The 20,281-nt window shown below is 44.1% G+C and overlaps 1 protein-coding gene across 6 annotated transcripts in view; it reads left to right on the top strand.

The window, feature by feature from the left end:
• The window catches only part of LOC115568826 (glutamate receptor 3), an 89,116-nt gene that overhangs the window by 49,858 nt on the left and 18,977 nt on the right, over nt 1-20,281 (top strand). For all 6 annotated transcript variants that reach the window (XR_003981443.1, XM_030396474.1, XM_030396473.1 and 3 more), the window contains exons 5-12: nt 7,887-7,940; nt 8,991-9,152; nt 10,150-10,317; nt 10,764-10,868; nt 12,869-12,973; nt 14,774-14,980; nt 17,682-18,055; nt 19,801-19,999. Coding sequence is in view for 5 of the 6 variants with exons in the window: in XM_030396474.1 (XP_030252334.1) it covers nt 7,887-7,940; nt 8,991-9,152; nt 10,150-10,317; nt 10,764-10,868; nt 12,869-12,973; nt 14,774-14,980; nt 17,682-18,055; nt 19,801-19,999 (1,374 nt within the window). In the remaining variant the exon portion in view is untranslated. The remainder of the gene's footprint in view (nt 1-7,886; nt 7,941-8,990; nt 9,153-10,149; nt 10,318-10,763; nt 10,869-12,868; nt 12,974-14,773; nt 14,981-17,681; nt 18,056-19,800; nt 20,000-20,281) is intronic.

The following is a 20,281-nucleotide window of genomic DNA, read 5'->3' as shown; positions in this document are numbered from 1 at the left end:
CATATACTCAATTGAAAACATTACAAAGACCATGTAAATGTTTTCATGATTTCAAAGGGGGGGACCTTACTTTTTACTGTCCAGCATTTATTTCACTGTAACTATAAGAACTTCTCTTTAAAAAAAAAAAAAAAGATAAATGTAGCTCATACAAGCTACAACACAGACATCTGGCTTTCATTCTAATGTATAAATGATAAAAGTAATACAATCACATGATCTGTGACCTGATGTTTTGCATTTTACAGGTCCAGTGTGTTGGATTTAGGGGGATTGAGCAACAGAAATCAGAGTGATACTGTGCATGATTTGTGTATAATCACCTGAACATAAGACCTGTTGAGTTTTTCTTACCTTAGAATCAGTTTTTTATATCTACAGAGGGAGCCTGTCCTCGTCGACGGAGTCGCAAAGTTGCACCACAGTGCTACTGCAGTGACCCAAACAATGGCTTTACATGTTTCGTCTGTTTTAGAGCCACGGCCGCAGATCTGCAATCACACTGCTAGATGCCACCGAATCCTACATATTGGAGCTTTTTGGAAAAAATCACAAAAATGTCTGTCACAAGTTGGAAGTTGGAAGTTGGCCCGAAGTGGCCCGATAAGCCACCGTGTCTGACTGACAGTCCAAAACTCAATCCTATTTCATTAAAAATGGTATAAACCACAGAAATCTTCACAGTTAAAGGTTCTAAAAGCATTTTTTTTGCCAGCTTCCTATTTGAAGGATATCAACATAATTATTTCATCACAAAATTTCATGCCAATGTTAGTTTTTTCTCACAGTCTTTAAGTGGGTAGGACTCGGCTGGAAAAAAAGCTGAGGTCACATGCTTCTGTGCACCAATCAGAGTAAAGCAACATGTGAATCAAAATCAGATATTTGTGTGTTGTTTGCTTACACACAGTCCTAGATGAATAAGATTCTGATTGATAATAAATAATTGATATTTGATTGTTGCTCATTTGGTCATGCATGCAATGTTACAGAGAAAAACTTAAAATAACTTCACAGGCATTATGATAATTCTATAATATTATGATATTTTGCGTAATCAAAATACTGAAGCTAGTTTTCAGTTTTTAATTTTACTTCTTTTTTCTGTGGACTGACTAATCAATTCGCTATTTCTCCTGAACCAGGTTTTGGTGTGGGGCAGCTACTCCTATAGATTGACAAGGGCCCATCGCAGACAGACAAAAACACTGTGTGTACTTCCTGCTCAGCTGTGAGCACACGCTGCTTACTGTCGCTTTTATTGGCTGCATTCATCACTTCACATGATGTCGAGACACGCTAAGAAAAACCATTCGCATACTGCTGCATCAGGCGGAGCTTTGTTTGCTCGTATGAGAGCAGAGTGACTCTCCCAACAAATTTGTTTTGGGATGCTGAGGAGAATGCTACACCCGGGCTATTATCATTTTACGCTGTAACAACCACTCAGGATTTATCGCTCACAGGGCTTTTCCATCAATACACTGCACTGCAGATAAATTAACCCAATGGCAATCCTTCCCTTACGACAAAAATCAGAGAGCCTCTGCCAGCTCTGCTCTCCGAATCCCGTCCAGCGTATGTGTTTCATCGAACCATCTTGGTTTATGATATTATATGCTGAGGGAAATATCTGTGGTATTAAATAAGGGCAGTATAAACAACAGCTATGATAGAGTCTGAGATAATCATCTTGAATTGCCACCACTTGTCATTAGGATTATTTTTTTCAGAGTGAGTGTATGTATCCTGGTCTCTTGAGTATATGTGCACATATGTGTTTGACTGTAGGCCGACATATGCTCCATCCTAATCTGGTCCATCTATGAGAGCGCACATGTAGCACCATATCTGCCTTTTATGCTCCTTCCTGGCTCTCTTCCCTCCAGGGATTTCTGTGCTGGAGTCTGCTCAGAGGCAACAACCTGCTCATCACTAGTGTAAAGAGAGGCAGGCAGGCAGGCAGGCAAAAAAAAAAAAGAAAGATGAACGGCGTCTGGGACAGGCCCAGGGCACGCAAGCTGTTCAAAGACAGGCAGACAGTCAGCGCTCTGCCAGCCACAAAGCTGCATTTTCATGCAAGGGGGAAAACACAATAAGAAGTGAGAAGGATTCACAAAAAAAAAAAAAAAAAAAAAAAAAAGAATAGAAAAAACGAGAGGTACATCTGGGGATTTGTTAGAACAACATTCTGCTGCCTGTGGAGGCATGAAGGGTGGCCATATTGCCTCCCCATGGAGAACTGGAGATCCTCCATATCCCTCTTTTCGCTCTTCATTGAAGAAGTCAGAGAGAATCCACAGTTGGAAGTGTTAGAGAATGTGAAATCTCTGTGTTATATCGAATTTGAGAAGGGGAAAAGAAATTTGACCATTGGAGAGAGAGAGAGACAGGATGAATACATTGGCAGCAGCTAGAGAAAAATGTCAGCGATCGAAAAAGGTCGTCAGTCCTAAATGTTTTAGAAAAGGGAACAATGTAGATGTTTTGTCAACCAAGGGATGAAGTCAGTACAGTATGTGCTAAACCATTCCTCCTCGATGTAAAGCCAAGGATTCGTAGTCCTCTTGAATCCCCAACACCCACCGTGGCCGCTGAAGGCCATTTACTAACCGAGATTATAGAATTAAATGGGATTAAAGCGTTATCATTAAACAGAATGTGACCTGCTGACGTTACGGCTGAATGAGAGGCTGAGACCAGTGCACTGTGACTCAGACTATTCGCACGTGTAGTTAGAAACTTTTATCAAGGATACGGTCTTCTTTTGTAACACAGTCTGTGTACCGGAGGATCGCGTGTCCCTTTACCGATCAATCAAAACCACCCGGATCGTTTTCAGCGAAAACAGAGAAGGACATCTCACCGCGTTGAAGCCAAGTTCTGGCACACAAACACGAGGGTGTCACAGCTGCAGTGTCAGTGATTCCTTCCTCCCAAACTATCAAGTCTCACATTTCTCTGTTCTCAGAGCAATCACAGACATAATTATCTCAATATGAGTCAGGTGTTTTGAAGAAGTTCCGCATTTGGGGGAAGGCCAACGCTAGAAGGCCAACGCTAGCCAACCCCAGCTATCTTCAGAGGCATCCACCGCATCTGCCAAGAAAAGCATCTCAGCCGCAGCCACCACTGGCTGTTAATTAGGGAGCGCTCCACCAAGAGCACTTCTACCGAGAGCACTGAAGCAGAAATGGAGACTGAAGCAGAGGGAAGTCCTTTTATATCAAAGCATTCAGCTCAAATTCACCAGGCTGTCCCATCCTGTGTGAAGTGGATCACATTGAGATCCTGCAGCCTCTAAATGATATGTAACAGGTCACGCAGCTCGTTTGTTAGCACTCTGATTAATAATGCAAGTAAGATCTATAACATCATTCAGCGTTCGAGCAAGAGTGCGCCATTGCAACAGAGACCGATCTACAGAATAGAACATCCTGTAACTGCAGCCTCAACCTTGTGTCCAGTTATCTTCCAAAAAAGTCAAGGGCTGGATCGATGCTATTAGCAGGCCTTTCATTTTAACTTTCTTAAAGCCGTATCAACATTGATTTGAAGATAAGATTAATCCCCTGAAGGGGAAAGTTGAGTACTCTGTGAGTTAGCCAAACTACAAAATGAAACTGTTGTCTGTACACTTGCAGGTTTTTTTTCTTTTCTGTTTTATAGTGTTGTACATTTTATTTTTTGGGGTATAGAGTGTTTTTGGGAAAAAACAAAACACCTAAAAGTCACCCTTTCTTTCTCTTTTATTGCAAAAACAATCATCCACTTGCTTGAATTTGAAAAGAAAGGTTACACACAGCCATCATTCTAGTGGCACACCCACCAGTTTGGTTCAGTGGTCTGAGTATTTATATTTCAGGGAGAGACTGAAATTAATCGCATCATTATTTGCTCCTTCTTTTATATTCCTCAGCGAGTTATTTACCAACTCTGGGGAAACTATCATTTTCTGTCTGCTTCTCCCTGAGCTGCAGCGAACTCAGCGGTGGAAAGGTCAAACTTGGAGGGAAGCGGTCTGGCGTTTGCTCGAAAATGTGTAGCTTCTAGCTGTAGTTTTACATTTAGGGCTCTCCGTCTGGCATGGCGAATCTGGACAAGGGTGAAGTCAAGGTCATCCCGGTTGTCCGTCCCCATCAGGCTTTAAAGAAAACTCCAGCCTGCCGGATGCTGGCTGTTTCTTCAGCACTGGAACAAAAGGTAGTGGAGCCAACTAGCGGATCAATGTGCAAAAGGGTACACTAAAAAAAAGAGGAATGGCATTATTGAAGCGGTTACACATTAAACACATTTCCTCTCTACCATGCCACTGGGAAACAGAGTAATTGGCGGGTAGCTTGTGTTTGTATGTAGGCGCACAACAGCAGCAAAAAATCAATTCAGGGAGAGTGGAGGCAAAAAATGGAGGGGGGATGAAAATCTGCTGCATCTGGATACATTTAGAAGACAATGCAAAATCACCTGAGTCTGGGCTGTCGGCAGAAATCCATTTTAAGGTGGAGATGATTATCAAGAACAGTTATGAAGTGAGATGCCGAGATTAATGTCACTGTAACGTGGTGGTCCTCCAGCTGCAGACTAGCAGTGTTGTCGCTGTTGTCTTCCCAATAAGAGTCAGTCAGACAACATCGCATGTGTTCAAATCAACATTTTGATAATTAAAGGGGCTCTGTGGAACGTTAACTAGTTCCTGTTAGCGGACTACATTTCGAAACTGAGTTAGCTACCGTTGCTCTCTTTTGGTATAGCAGACAGAGGTGCTGAGACAAGGCAAGTCACATCATTTGGACTGCTGTGAACAATCCAAACCCTTCACAAAACGTCAGAGTCCAGCACAACTTAGACATAAACAGCTTAAACAAATCATTCACAGTCCTGTGTAGACAACGTAGAGACAGTGAAGGTCTCGTTTTTCGTGGCACCTGAGAATCCGCTCACATGTGGCCAGTACAAAAGTGATTATTAGATGTACATTTCTACAAATTGTTACATGGGTCCTTAAGTCTAAATCATTGTCCTACTCAAGGAAAAACATTTAACCTTTTTTAACCAACTTTGGAGGGAAGACATCTTTCACCACTGCTGGAGGGAAACATTAGCCTTGATTTTAATGTTTCCATTCGTATGGCGATTAAACCAACGAGACAGCGTCTGTTAATTAAACCATTTTAGATAAAAATGTGCACGTATATGCAGGTTTTTAAAATAGGTTATTAACTCCTCTCCCAGTAGGCAAGTTTACCTTTCAGTTTTTTCTTTTTTCTTTTTCGGTATATCATATGTTTGATGTCACAAATTTGAGAGAAAGCAGGGAACAGTAGAAAAAGCAGCAAGGAGGCCAGTAATGACGCTACAGTGGTTACTGTATCATCTTCTTTACCTCAGTCTCTCATTCTCAACTCAAACACTGCTTTGGGATTGTCGGTAATGTCGGCTGACGTGTTGGGGGATACTACAAATTAGACCTTTAATGATGTCCAAGCCCTGCTCGCTGTTTTCGAGTCAATATCCAAAGATTCAATATATGTCTCATCGCATCGGAAAAGGGAATGGTCTCATGTTTCCATCACTACCGATCAAAGCTTGAGCCGATAAAGACCAATGTTATGTGACCCTGGGATTAATACAGACTGTGCCCTTTCCCACTGAAGAGAAACGGCAGATGTAGATAGGTTTTTTGACCAGTATGAAAGGGGTATCAGTGAGCTTCAGGAGTTGGTAGGTGTATTTTTAAACCAGGCCAGGTGTTCCCAATCTGTATCTGCCTGCAGCGGTCTGTAAAGGTGTTCTGCTTATTTACGCTCACAAGGAAGTCCATAATTTTTGTCTCTAATGATACTGTGCTAATTGCTCAAATAAAAGGATTTTCATGACAAAAGTTTCTTCGCGTGACTTTTAAAAAAAAAGATCATTGTTGCCATCTGCTGTATCTAAGGGTCTGGCGGACAGGGCAGTCAGCGGTGCACCACCACCAGCAACAATGAAATCTGCCCGTCTCGACTGGAGTCAGGTCTTACCGTCTGCCTAATTAAAGAGGTTTGAGGGAGAGAGGTCGGTGCGATCTGGCCACTGGTTCTGTTTATCTGTGTGTCATCAGCGTCTCGCTGTGCTTCATCCCAAGGTTGCTGCGTGTAGCTGCTGCCAGGCCGGCTGTGAGCTGCGGGCTGCGGGCGGGGGGTGAAAGCCCTGTTCTCTGCCCAGCTCCAGGTCAGGTGTGAGAAGGCTTATGGTCAGAGTCAAGGTTAGAACGTGGTGAAGGAGTGCAGAGTTTGTCCAAGAAACTGCAGAAGGGCTTAAAAAAGTATTGAAGTCGGACTTGTGAACAATTACAACGGGAGAAGCTATGATCCATCGAGCTCCGATATCACCACAGCGGTGCAGGGCTTTTTTGTTTTCATAGAGCTTTACTGTCACTTACTCATTAGATTGATGGATTATAAAAGCCCACTCTTGCTATTTCTGCATTATAATCAGCTCATTTCCTCTTTGTTTCCATTTCACTTTCTTGGTTTTTTTCTTTTCCTTTCTTGCGTCTGACATCCTGCAGTGTGGGAAGTTTAAAGCCTTAATGATGGGGAAGCTGTCACAGAACGCTGACCCGCCCAAGCAGCTCGATAGCGTCAGTGAAAGGGCTTTCGTGTGTTTGTGCTCCAAAACACCAGCATCCTCTCTTCCTCCTCGGTGGACAACCTTCAGATGTCCACAAAAGAAGGGAGACAAGTAGTTTGTGTGATTTGGAAGGGCGTTCTCTCTAATCCGGGATGATTGTTGTATTGTTTGGTGCTACTGTATACCAGCTGATCCAGGCCAGTTTCAAGTTCACCGGGGCTGAATTGAAAAGCTGTGATCGCAGTTGAAGTGGGAGAAACCAAAGACGTCCTTCAAACATTTTTTCGCAGCCCGAGATTGTGAAGTTACAAGCTTGCCTTCCATCACTCTCCCCTACTCAGCGGAAATGTCGTAAACGATCCACGGTAACAAATATCCAAACGTCTCCCGGCCCAACACACACACACACACACACACACACACACACACACACACACAAACAGATGATAAACTGACGGTTTGTTTTTGTGACAGAGCCAGAGCCAGAACATGTGCAAACATGCTGATTTTGCTGTAAACTTGGTGTTGCGGTGTTTGTAGAAACGCAGATGAAAACCCGAGACATGGTTGACAGGTTTCTGCATGGCAGCCGCTCAGAAGTCCGTCCGTGGCAGACTGCAAGCTCATGAATAACAGACCTGGGATGGGGCCCTCCGGTCCACAACCCTGTCCAGCAACTGAAGCGCACCAAAAAACAAAAAAAAAAGCCAGGACAATTTAGAGTTTCAATATTGGATTTGTCTGTGGGGCCGAGAACAAAAGGAAGGAAGAAAATGTGGAATAAAAAGGCAGCATATGGTTTGTAGCACAGTGATGGAATGGCTCAGAAACACCACTTACTATTTTCAGACAGGCTGCGTGGGTTGAAACATGCTGTTATGCTCTGAAGGTGTGATATTTTTCAAAGCGGAGCGAGATCTACATCTTACTGTCTCACTGTAAATTCCTTTGAAATGTTTTTTTTTTTTTCTCGTTTTTCTACCTTCTGTCCAACAGTTGCCGAGGACTCGTATCCCTGCTACGGCGAGCGAACTTCAAAGTGAGCAGGATATTGGGGCATGTTCACCGAGATCCTGCTCCTCTCTCATTATCAGCTCCTCCTTAATGAACACTTCCTCTCTAACCGCTGCCTCCTCTCCTTCTAGTTCAGTTGTCGACTTCAGTGGCTTTCCCACGTACCGGCAGGACATTAACTGCATTTACTGTTGTAACCGCTTGGCTCTTAGCTCTCATCTCATGGGTGGTTTACTGTATCGATGTTTTTTGTCCCATAGGTTGTGACCCTCGGGAAGAACAGCCGTGGTTACCACTACATTCTGGCCAATCTTGTGAGTAATAACCGAGCCGGTCCCCCCTGAGAGGGAGTGGGACCTGCTTTCTGCCGCTGCAATGTGATGGGGCCCGAGTCTCAGCCACGAGCACACATGCATGCACAATAAGTGGATTATAGGCTTTTGTATGAAAAAACACAGACTTGTATATATTTTGTTTTTACTTCCCTCTGCTGTATATATAAAGCTTGTTATGTTTGTTGCTCGTGCCTCATCAATCACAACCCGGCAGCCAGACTTACATGACATATTTACCTCGATGAATATATTCATATTTTGATATAAATTAATGTCCCGAGCAATAAATAAACAGCATTTAACCTTTTTAACCATCTTTGGAGGACAGCCATCCCTCCCTTTCAGTATGGGGAGGGGAGGGATACATTCTTTTATCCTTGATATTATCATGAGGGGGTTTTTAAAGTGGAGGCTGGCCCCGGCTTGCACCCACCGATCCCCCGCCGCTGTTTCTCCGACTTTAGAAGATGTGATTATGCAGCAGTCAGACACATGTCCTTGCGCGCCATGACACAATGCTGCACTTAAAAAACAGCAATTTGACCATAAAAAGAAATAACTCCATGTCATGGCTCGAGGGCAAAGGAGGACATTTTAAAAGGCAGCTGGAGCCAGCAGAGGTTTTTTTTAAAATGCATTAGAAAATGTTTTTTCTTTTTTCTTGTTTTTCTTTTACATGGCAAAGCAATATGAATGAAAGTAGGCCAGCTGGCTCAAGTAAAAAAGAAAATATTTAGTCTTCCACACATGATCTGAGACAAACTCTAAAGTTATCCCGTGGCAGGTTGTTTGTCTGTGAGTGAGTTCAGGTTTACGCCACAATGTGTGAAGGGAAACAGCGGCCTCGCTGTAATGGCAAACACATGTTGCCTTTTCACAGAGCGCTGAGTTCATAATAAAATGCACCTTGCACACTATTTTGTGATGCCTCACAGCCCCCCCACCTCCCCTGGTTATATTAAAACCAAAAACCTCAAAGAAAGGGAAAAAGAAGTGACATGAGTCCTTTCCTTCCGTGTCTCAACTCAGGGATTTTCCAACGTGAGCTTGGACAAAGTCTTCGCTGGCGGAGCCAACATTTCAGGGTTTCAGATCGTCAACCCTGAGAACCCGATTGTGCAGCAGTTTATGCAGCGCTGGGAGCGGCTAGATGAAAGAGAATTCCCAGAAGCACGAAACGCTCCTCTGAAGGTACTTTTTGCTCGCAAGGCCTTTCATTGCGCATGCAGAATACAACTACCATCCCCTCTGAAGTGCTCTCTATCGGCTTCTTGCTGCCTCTCTCATCCTGTTTGCCTTTGTCACCCCCTCTTCCTCCCACCCTTTCGCTTCCTCCTCTTTGCTCCGCATCCCTCTCAGCGATCAATATATCAATAGGCGGTGCAAGGCAAGGTTATATCGCAGCTTCAATTTACATCTAATTAAACAATGATCAAGAAAGAAATGGATTTTGAATGGCATTTAATTAGATTTTGTCATGGTGCAGTGGTCCACAAACAAGTGGCTCAACCCCCAGTGGCGGAAAGGTCGGGCGAAAGTTGGAGGGGAAGCGCGTGGGAGATAAAATCACGCATTAGACGCTCAGTTTTCCCCACAACTCTGCGCCGAAAAGTTTGAGAGAGGTCCTGACCGTCAGACAAGTCTTGGCTTTTGTAATTAAATCTGTCTAATGAATCTATTTTTATCATGGGGGAAGTGGCCAAGCTTTGCACCCAGCCCGCCCACGCTGACCTGACCAGGGGGCAGTTTCTCCATGGACATGAGCTGAAGGATGCAACACTCACATGACACATCGAGACAGAGTGGTTTTAAACTCATGTTTAAAACATTTTTGACGGTCATTTTATCCTGAACGACATTTTCTAGATTTTGGAAGATCTGGAAGAACTAAATTGAATACCTCTCTTTGTTTTCTTGCCTGAATAAGCAAACTGACCTTGAGTTCAACACAACACTGTTTTACTTTGTTTATATGTGGCGGACCCTGCCACCTTTCTAGCTTCAAACAATGTTCTGTTTATTCAGTTATGAGTTCGTATTATCGCCTCATTAATATTGTCAATAATACATTTGAGTTTGAATATCTCCTTGTCCCTTTGTAACCTCTGCACTGTCATATTTCTCCATCTTTTGCTTCTCTTCTTCTGTGTGCTGCCGTTTCATGTTTTTTCGGGGTGTTTTTGTACAGTATACTTCAGCTCTGACCCATGACGCCATCCTGGTGATAGCAGAGGCCTTCAGGTACCTACGTCGCCAACGAGTGGACGTCTCTCGCCGGGGCAGCGCCGGAGACTGTCTGGCCAATCCCGCTGTACCGTGGAGCCAAGGCATCGACATCGAGAGAGCTCTCAAAACGGTAGGGGGGCCGAGGAGAAAAGGCGACAGAGAGAGAGAGAGCGAGAGAGGGGGGAGAGGGGAAGAGAATGTGGCGAGCTGATAACCAAAGAAAAAGGCTAGAGGAAGAGACGCAGAGATAGTGAGCGCGAGTGTGATAAAGATGGAAAGTGACAGAGAGAAGGGAAGAGAGTGCAGAGCTGTTCTCCTCCCTCTGCCCCCAGATATCTCTGCACAGAGCTCACTCAAATCCAGGCCCTCATTACCATAAAACTACATCTTTTATTAAAGCGTATCCAGTTCATCATTTGATTAACAGACTGCACGCACTCCAGTAGCTCCATGGACACGAGCGCCTTAATACCAGCTATATATGCAAAGTGATGGCTATTACACATCCGCTTGTGTCTCTGTCCGTCCGTCCGTCTGTCTGTCCTTCTCTCTCTGCCTGTCTGTCACTCGCGCCAGGTCCAAGTGCAGGGTATGACCGGCAACATCCAGTTCGACAACTACGGCCGCAGGACCAACTACACCATAGATGTGTATGAGATGAAAGCAGGTGGGCCGAGGAAGGTAAGTTAGTAAGGTGACCTCCGTCAACTCCCATCCATCCACTGTCAAATCCAGAGCCGGTCAGAAATCCCACTCTGTGTCAAAACACAGCTGGCACACATCAAGGTTTGGTTTATTACTTGTCGAAAAGAGAAAAAAAAAAAAAAAAACTTGGAATCTGGCCAACGTGTAATTTTAAATGATTTATCGATCATCTGCGCTAAAGAACAAAACCCGGCGAATGTCGGCCACATGTCTGAGCGTGCCAAAACGTTGCCCTGAGCTCTGAAAGTAGAAAAAGATTTGCAAACTCAAAGCCTCTACCTACTATAAAGCACTCAGGGGCTGCTGCAGCCATGTGGGACCAGCAGGGCTGACAGGACAGTGCAGAGTAATGCTGATTACCTCTTTCTGCCTCGGTTAGGTAGCAGCACTGGAGAGCCGGGCATCACAAGGCCCTACAAATCACACACAGCCTGCCATCTGATAGCTAAAAGTGTCTCATCAAACGAATGATATAAGAATTTTTTTCTGTGCCATGGGATAGCGCAGATACGATTTGACAGTAATTACCATTCAAATCACCAATTACTATAAAGGGGATCCACGGATTCCTCTGGCTCCTCTTCAAAATGGTAATTCCCAGCGGTACACTCACATTATAACCAGTACCATATGATGACCCCTGGTTTTATTTCCTAACCTCGCCCAGTTCCAAGAGGCAGCTGTGAATTTCTTGTTAGCGGGATAAGTGTGGGCTTGGTCTGATATGACGTGTGATTATGCCGCCTGCCTCCGAGGCCTCTAAAGCCCACACTTCAGTTAGCATCACACAGCCCTCAGACCCATCCAAGCACAGCTTACCCGAGCAGGGAGAGAGAGAGCCGGAGAAAGGAGGTCAGGGCGAAGGCGGGGGGAGTAAAAGAAAGAGGGAAGATGAGACAAGCTGGGGAGCAGTTTGTCAGGACCTGGAGCCCCAGTCACCCCACTGACAGTTAGAGGATGAAGGTTCTTAGCCGTGACTGTCACGAGTGATGTATGGGCTGATATCTGTCCCAGCTGCTCAGGGGTGAGATCAGGACTTTGCCTCCGGAGCAGCGCTCCACGACACAGCTCCCCACAGTCCTCTCAAACACCGCTGTCGGACAAGAGAATAAACATTTAGAGCTTTCTCGCCGGTCTGGCAAATGCGCTAACTGCACTGTAACAACAGTCTGGAGCAGCTGGAGATGTTTGAAAAAAAGTTCGCTGCTTTCTAGCGCCTCCACTTGGCGTTGAGAAACTCTGCACTGTTGTACACCTGTCTTGGCCCAAACATTTAAAGATCTGAGGCCAAAAAAAAAAAAAAAAAAAAAATGCAGACCAGATGTGACGGAGGGGGGTGGGGTGGGGGTTTGGGGGGGGATCCTCGCCAGCAACAGTTAAGACTATTGGCAGCAACATATGCAACACGTTTCATCGTGAGCCAGAGCAGCCATTATTTCAGACGGGCAAACAAACACTTGACATTGGTTTGACTTAAGCATCTGTACAGCAGAGCGAGGCGTAACTGCAACGGCAGGACTGCGCACAAGACACTGTGCAGCCACTGGAATATTATGCTAAATTATTTAAGGTGTATGCAGTTCACAGGCCCGAATATCAATTATTTACTATAAAACCTGGGAAGCTGAAGGTGGGGAGGGTTTGAGTTTGTCTGCCGTGTGCTCGCGCAGTCTCGCTCCTGCACATGCGACTACGTCTTTGATCATGACACTAACTGCATGTTGAATGTAGAAACTCTCTGTTTATCCCATGCTCAGGATTGCCAAGCCACTGTTTAGTATTCTGCTCATTCGCCGCTGTTTCAGTCGAACTTTAGGGCAGCGGCGGCAGCAGGCCTCTGGGAGACACAGTGTTGTTTTAATGAGCCCTGCATCATGGCAGTCCCCAGTATTACTCAGAAGTATCCCTGCTATATGCTCTCTTACACATCGTCAGAGGGCTGGAATGCATCACTAACCGCTGTTTTCTCTTTGCAGATTGGGTACTGGAACGAGTACGCGCGATTTGTAAATATTATGGACCCGCAGGTCTCCAACGACTCCTCAGTGGAAAACCGAACGATTGTGGTCACTACTATTATGGTACACTTTCCATGCAGTTTTAAATGTTTCACGTATTCTGCCACTCAAGGTCATGGTGTTGATTCCAACGAGTGATACATTCTGTCCTGGGCGGGTAGAACCACATCTTTTTTGTGTTGCTTTCCATCCACTCACTACATGTTGAAACAGTCGGTACCGAGAGCGGGGGAGTGTTTCAACTGTATCCGTGTGGGTGTCAAAGCATTTTGATTTTCCATACTTCAGTGGCCTGTCGTAGCAGTGACATCACAATAATGGTATAAATGATAATGGTTGACTCCATCAATTACAAAAAAAAAAAGCATACAAACGCATACGTAAGTAGACCTGTCTGTCCTCATCAAGTAAATGTTCAATGACACTTGGGATAGACTGGCCGAAGAATGACTAGAGGATGATGCTGCAATGGTTTCTCAAGCTGGGCAAAGCAAAATAAACAGTATTGGAGGAGGGATAAGTAGGTGTGGGTATTTTTTTCCTTGTTATTGCCTCTCCAATCTATTTTGTATTGCTCCTAAGTGTGTTCTGTGTTGAAGTATAACTTCCAGTCAGCGACTTCAAGGCATAACCCAGACCAAAGTGCGATAAACAAAGAAAAATACCTTTAATCTATTTATTTTTTTAAGTGTATTTACTCAACTAAACCTTTCAGGCTTGGTGCGTAGCTTCCATTGCAAAATGTATTTACTGACTGTATAATGGCGTTATAATTACCTGATGCAGTACCTCCATCTCTGCAAACAAACATTATGGAAACGATAAAAGGAAAAAAAGACGATAAGAATCTCTGCCATTTATACACAGTTAGATTTCATTTGTATTGCGAGGCATGAGCCGGCGTTACTCGATAGCAGAAGGGGAAACATTGTACGTCTCCAGATGAGAAATACAGTCAGGAGGTAAACATGTGTTAACTAGAGGGAAGCACTCAGAGGATCCAAGGTGAGGGGATACGTTCAGCACAGAACAAACAAACCATTGCTCTCCTACTTGCACTCTAATTGTGTGTGGCTGTAATGACAATGCCTCTCCTGAGCAGTCCTATTGTTTGATAATGATGATGTGCTCAGTAAGAGAAAAGACAAAGCTGCACCAGCGTCTTGAAAAGGAGAGGGAAACTAGCACGCTCCCGCTCTCCCGATGTAATTATTTTATTTATGACCTATTCTTTTTTTCTTTTGCATTTTTCTGGATAGCAAATAAAAGCTCTTTGTTTTTTTTGTTTTTTGTTTTTTTTTCCTTTGGAATGAAACAGCCTTTAACTGCGCATTGGCGCAATGTGCTTGAATATGTTGAGATACTATGGGCACTCTCTGATCCCTCTCCTGTCACTGGCATTTACTTATGAAACCCATCCCCATTCCCATCCCCACCCACCTGAGCTGACCCACACCTTGCCTCTCAATGACTCCAGCCCTATTCAGAACTCATCCTGGCCCGTCCTGTCTGAAAAAAAACTTTGCCCTCCCTTTATCCTTTATTATGCCACAGAGTTGCACCCTTGGGCTCAAAAACGGGGGTTGAGTGCATTGGGCTCGGTGTCTGCTGGCTGTCACGGCTTGATGAAAGCAGTGTGACCACATGATCAGGCTGCAGTTATCAGTTTATATTTGTGCATTTGTGGGGCATCATCTCTGTACGCATGCCTGCATGGATGTGGTTATAGCAGCTTATGATGTTTTGAAATCTTTCTGTGGGTTGGGGGGGGGGGGTGTGAGTGCATGTGTGCATATTTCTGTATATTTGAACTGTGTGTCAGGGCATGTGAGTGAATAAACCAGCGTGTGTTTGAACCAACAGGAAGCTCCTTATGTGATGTACAAGAGAAATTATATGCAACTGGATGGGAATGAAAGATATGAAGGCTACTGCGTCGATTTAGCATCTGAGATTGCCAAACATGTTGGAATTAAGTACAAACTGTCTATAGTAATGGATGGGAAGTACGGAGCCCGAGACCCCGAGACCAAGACGTGGAACGGGATGGTGGGTGAACTGGTCTATGGGGTGAGTACTGGGAGCCTCGGAATTTTTATTCGCTGATTACATGACAGTTTGCAAGGAACTTCAACATGAGAGGAGATCTCATTTTTCTGTCTTAAGGTTATCACCAACCCGTTGTGAACTCTCTCAGCTCTTGCCCAGTTCAAGGTCTTATGCTGTCTCAGGAAGCTCAGCTGTGAGTGAATTTGTCAAACGCATGCCTCAAGCATTGGGGGGGTTGGTGATCATCTTGAGACGGAGAAAATGAAATCATTTCTCAGTGCTGTTCATTGCAATTAATCTTCCTTGCATAGCGTAGAAAGCTCTCTGTCTCTGTCTCTCCCACTCTCTCTCTTACAGTCGATACAGAGGTAGGTACATGAACAACAATGACACCATATGGCAAACACACTGTAATCACTTTGATGAATGAAAGATTGTATGCCTTTGAAGTGATTGTGTAATTATGTTCCATGTTTGATGTGTATGATGAATATGCCACGTAGTAAATTCACAGCTGAGAAAATGTGCCGCAGCATCAACAGCTAAATGGCGGCCTTGCGGTTTTTTGAAACAACAAGATCCATATGTGTCACGCTCCATAAAGGCTGAACCTCTCGCATTAAGGGAAGGGTCACGCCGTGTTTTACATCTGACAGAGCGCTCGGGGCTCTCGCGGCACCTCGAGCCATCCTTAAGTACCCCCCCACCGCCACCTCCACCCTCTTCCCCACGTTCTCGCCTTTTCTCCGAGGCCACAATAGTTGAACAGGGGCCAAATACAAAATGCATGAGGGTTAGGCTTCCTCATCTGTTCAATTTCCCAACTATCAGCCAGAGAGATTGCTCGGTTTGATGTGCTATTGCCACCAAATTATCTTTCAAATGGGAAAAGTCTACTCCCCGCCGATGGAAGGTGGGAGAAAAAATTCCCCCATCACGTCGCTGTCGAGGCTTCCCGGGCCTATAATTGGGACTAATAGTTTTGTACATTTTGACCTTTTGACCAGTAAATTAATTTGATTTTAGTTGTCTTTTAAAGGTTAGGCCCGCGGCTGCTCTTTATTGCTTTGTTTCCCTCGCCCATTGATTGAGTGCTGCATACTGCCTGCACGAGGATTAAATGGTTATAGCCCTTCACAATCCCGTGTTGACAGGGTAAAGAAAACAGTCGGGTTTATTGGGTCTATTTGTGTTGCTCCCGGTCTGACCTTGCAAGAAAACATTTTCTGCCTCGCGCCACCTCAATCTAACGATTTCTCCGTTTCAACATAAAAAGACAATACGCAGACACAATACAAAGAATTGTCCTTCACGGAGTGGCTCCTTTGAAGAGGAGCAGTTATTTAATTAATCACATGCACACTGGCTGCAGTAACACTGTCTAACGTGATTAATTATTTTCTTCTGCTTTTACAAAGAAACCCATTGTGATTTCTTAAAAGACAGCACCACCTCCATGGATGTGTTTTGATAACATGATGTGATTGAAGCAGCAGACCAAAGGGAGGGAGATAAAGAGAAACAGCTTGGAAAATTATAAAAATAAAGCCAGTGCCAGAATAAGCTGTGTTTGGGAAATCCAGCTTACTGAATGGCATGTGGCTTGTTGATTTCTCTTTGTCCACGGCAACTTCTTTGCTGTACGTTCTGCCTTTTAAATAAAAAAATAAAATAAAAAGACTTCAGCTACACTTGAAGATGGCTATCAGACAGCTCAGCCTCTTTGTTTTAAATTCTTTTTATTTTGCTTTTTCTTTGTTTTCCTTCTCTCTCCCATGGAAAACACTGCTCCTGAAACACCCTGTCAGTACTCCCGCCTTTAATTCTTTGACTTTGTGACATCACACCATCACCATGTCAAACATGTGCATAATTAATTCCTTGTGGCTAGTTTGACTTTAACTAGTTTGAAATTGATTTAGCACAGCTGCTCTGTTGTTGGTAGTGGTCCTGGCTCAGGCATGTGTGAGCTGAGCAATCAGAGCAGGCTGGGTATTCAGGAGGTGGGACCTTAAAGAGACACAGTGTTTGAGACAGAGGGGGGGATACAGACCTGCAGCACTCGACAGTATGAGAAAACTGATGTGTTTTTTGAGCACTAAAGCATTTAAACCTGTTCTAGTAGTAACCCAAAATAAAATTATGAACCTGAATATGAGCAGAATACGTCTCCTTTAATATGCAGTTTAAATGTAAACAATTCTATAAAACCGGCCACATAGAAACATGTCGTATACATTTTTTTTGAACAATTTAAAAGAGTTTTCCCTCTTTTTTGGTCCTAATTAAGGAAACATTTGGTCAAACATGACTCAAGACACCAATCTGCCTCGGTGGATTTATTCCAAGCTGTCTCTCTGAAAGTTTTGCCGAGCTTTTCAGTCCTTCTCCCTCCCTGTGTGGCAACATTTCAGTGAAAAAAAAACACAAAAAAAACCTCTGATGAATTTTACAGGTTTAATCTTAGATGTATTATAGCTTAGATCTGAGGTCATAACACTGTGCAAATGCTGTGTGAGTGTGTGAGTGTGTGTGTTTTCTTCAGCCTTGCTTCAAGTGTCTCAGCCGAAAGCAAATCTCTTATAATCATGTGTAAACTGTGTGATAACAACATTGTTTTATTCTCTCGCTCCAGCTCCAGTCACTCACACATACTTTTAAAATGACACATTTCTTTGTGCAGGTCATGACTAATGCTTGCTGTGCATGTCCCTGTTTCCAGAGAGCAGATATAGCTGTTGCACCTCTCACCATTACTCTGGTTCGAGAGGAGGTGATAGACTTTTCCAAGCCCTTTATGAGCTTGGGCATCTCCATTATGATAAAGAAGCCGCAAAAGTCCAAGCCCGGCGTTTTCTCCTTCCTGGACCCGCTGGCCTATGAGATCTGGATGTGTATTGTGTTTGCCTATATTGGGGTGAGCGTGGTCCTGTTCCTGGTCAGTCGGTTCAGTCCCTACGAGTGGAACCTCGAGGAACAGGACGAGACCAAAGACCCCCAGACACCACCCGATCCCCCCAATGACTTTGGCATCTTCAATTCTCTCTGGTTCTCACTGGGCGCCTTCATGCAGCAGGGCTGTGACATCTCACCCAGGTGGGTCAGCTCCAGTAGACAGCGATCTCTGTGCACAACAAAACATGCGTTCACCTTTTCCTACACACAAACTGGTATTTCACCTTTTCACTGATTGTGTTGTTGTTTTGTGGTCTACACAGCGTTCAGTTAAAAGCCAATCAGAGCCACATTTGTAAACTTAATTTAAATTATTAATGAGTGAGTAATTTATTTTTATTATATGGATTACTTCCTTCCTTGTTAATGATCTTTTCTTTGATCCTAAATTGCAAAGCACTTTGTGAAGTCAATATATTTAACATGAACTGGATGGATTAACCATTGATCATCCTTCTGACATTTAGTATCAATGATTGAGATGTAACCGCAATGATTGCTTACAGGCACATGGACAGGCACTATAAGTAGCCACAGTTGTTTCAGTAGTGTAATTGCAGCTGATCTGATGCTGTTGGAGAACATTGAGAACATAGCTGGTTAAATTGCTTCAGGCTTCTTAGTTTCTGTTCTCCTCAGTCATGAGTAGGGGAGCAGGCACAAGTATCAGTGTGTAAATGGATGCTTAAGGGTGTTTTTTACATCCATTTATGCTTAGCTGTCGAAGTGGATCTGAATCATGTGCACTTGCGCGCGTTTCCACAAGTACAAAAGGAGACCTGTTATGCTTTTTTCTTTTTTTTTTCTTTCTTTCAGTGTGTTATTAAGGGTTCTTCTGCATGGAAAAGGTCTTGAAAGTTATAAAACCCAAAGTCCGCGCCAACGGGAGCTCCTCTTTCCCATGGAAAACACTGCTCCTGAAACACTTCGCCAGTAGTCCCGCCTTTAATTTGGGGACTTTTTTTCATCAGACTACATCACCATGTCACACATTTGCATAGTTTATGCCTATATTTACAGAAGGAAGTGAGGCTAACTGGAAGGTGAAAGCACGACAGAGCTGACCGGAGACACGGTGAGCAGTGCTGGTTCAGACGTGTGTGAGCTCACCAATCAGAGCAGACTGGATATTTGGGAGGGGGGGACTCTGTCTGAAACAAACTGTTTCAGACAGAGGGTGAATACAGAGCTAGAGAATGGGACAGTCTGAGAAAACTGATGTGTTTTGAGCGTTAAAGCATATAAAACATATTCTAGTAGCAAACCAAAATAAAATGATAAACCTGAAAATGAGCAGCATGCATCTCATAGATCTATAAAAAAGAAGCGAGTGTGTCAGCATCTTTTATTAATCTGACAAAAACAATGCATACTTTTATACATCTAGCCGCAGGAGTGGACAGCAGAGACAACAGAGATAAAAATAAAGTCCGAGTGATGAGATGTGTTCTTGATAAGTACACAGATTCACTCGAGCATCCTCATTCCTTGTCCTCTTCCTTTAGGTGTTCATTATTTTACTCATTCCACTTTTATCGCTGCTATTATATGTGTAATTGAGTTTGTCAGTTTGTATGCTGAAATTACCATCGCCGAAATGGTTACATCAATACTTTCTTCGGGCTATGACGTGAACTCTGACCCTGATTTGTTTTCACAGCCAGTTATAGACTGGGATTAGAGTACATTTTAAACAACTTGTACCAGCTTCCCTGGAAATGTGCTGTCTTAGAGTGCTGACACGGTAGCGTTTGATGTACACGAAAATTCTGATGACGACGCAATTAGGTACAAACACAACTGGTTGATCCACGCAGGCTGATCGGCGCCACATGTCGCTGTGTAATTACATTCTGTTTCCCTGTCACCAACCTCCCCTCTCGCAGGTCTCTGTCAGGCCGCATCGTCGGTGGTGTGTGGTGGTTCTTCACCCTCATCATCATCTCCTCCTACACAGCCAACCTGGCTGCCTTCTTGACAGTGGAGAGGATGGTCTCTCCTATAGAAAGTGCCGAAGATCTGGCTAAGCAGACAGAGATAGCATACGGCACTCTGGACTCAGGCTCCACAAAGGAGTTTTTTAGGGTGAGTAGCATCAAGGAACTGTTTCAGCACCTGACTAATCAGTTTGCTTTCAGCCAAAACCGGCAAGGGCTCGCTTGAATAAATGCACTCTTGGCTTGTTGCATCATAAAAAAAACTACTTTGTGTAATGTCCTTGATGAACTCCTCCTCGCAGCGTTTTCCATTTTGGACCTATAGCGCGGCACTCCTGACCCTCACTAGATTGCTCCAAATGAGGCATGTTGACAGAGAAGCAGTTCTTGAACTCTTATGACACGAACGCGGAAATTTATGCGCCTGTAC

Source organism: Sparus aurata, chromosome 18, assembly GCF_900880675.1.
Source record: "Sparus aurata chromosome 18, fSpaAur1.1, whole genome shotgun sequence".
NCBI lineage: Eukaryota > Metazoa > Chordata > Actinopteri > Spariformes > Sparidae > Sparus > Sparus aurata.
This window is presented reverse-complemented; position numbering and strand designations above follow the sequence as displayed.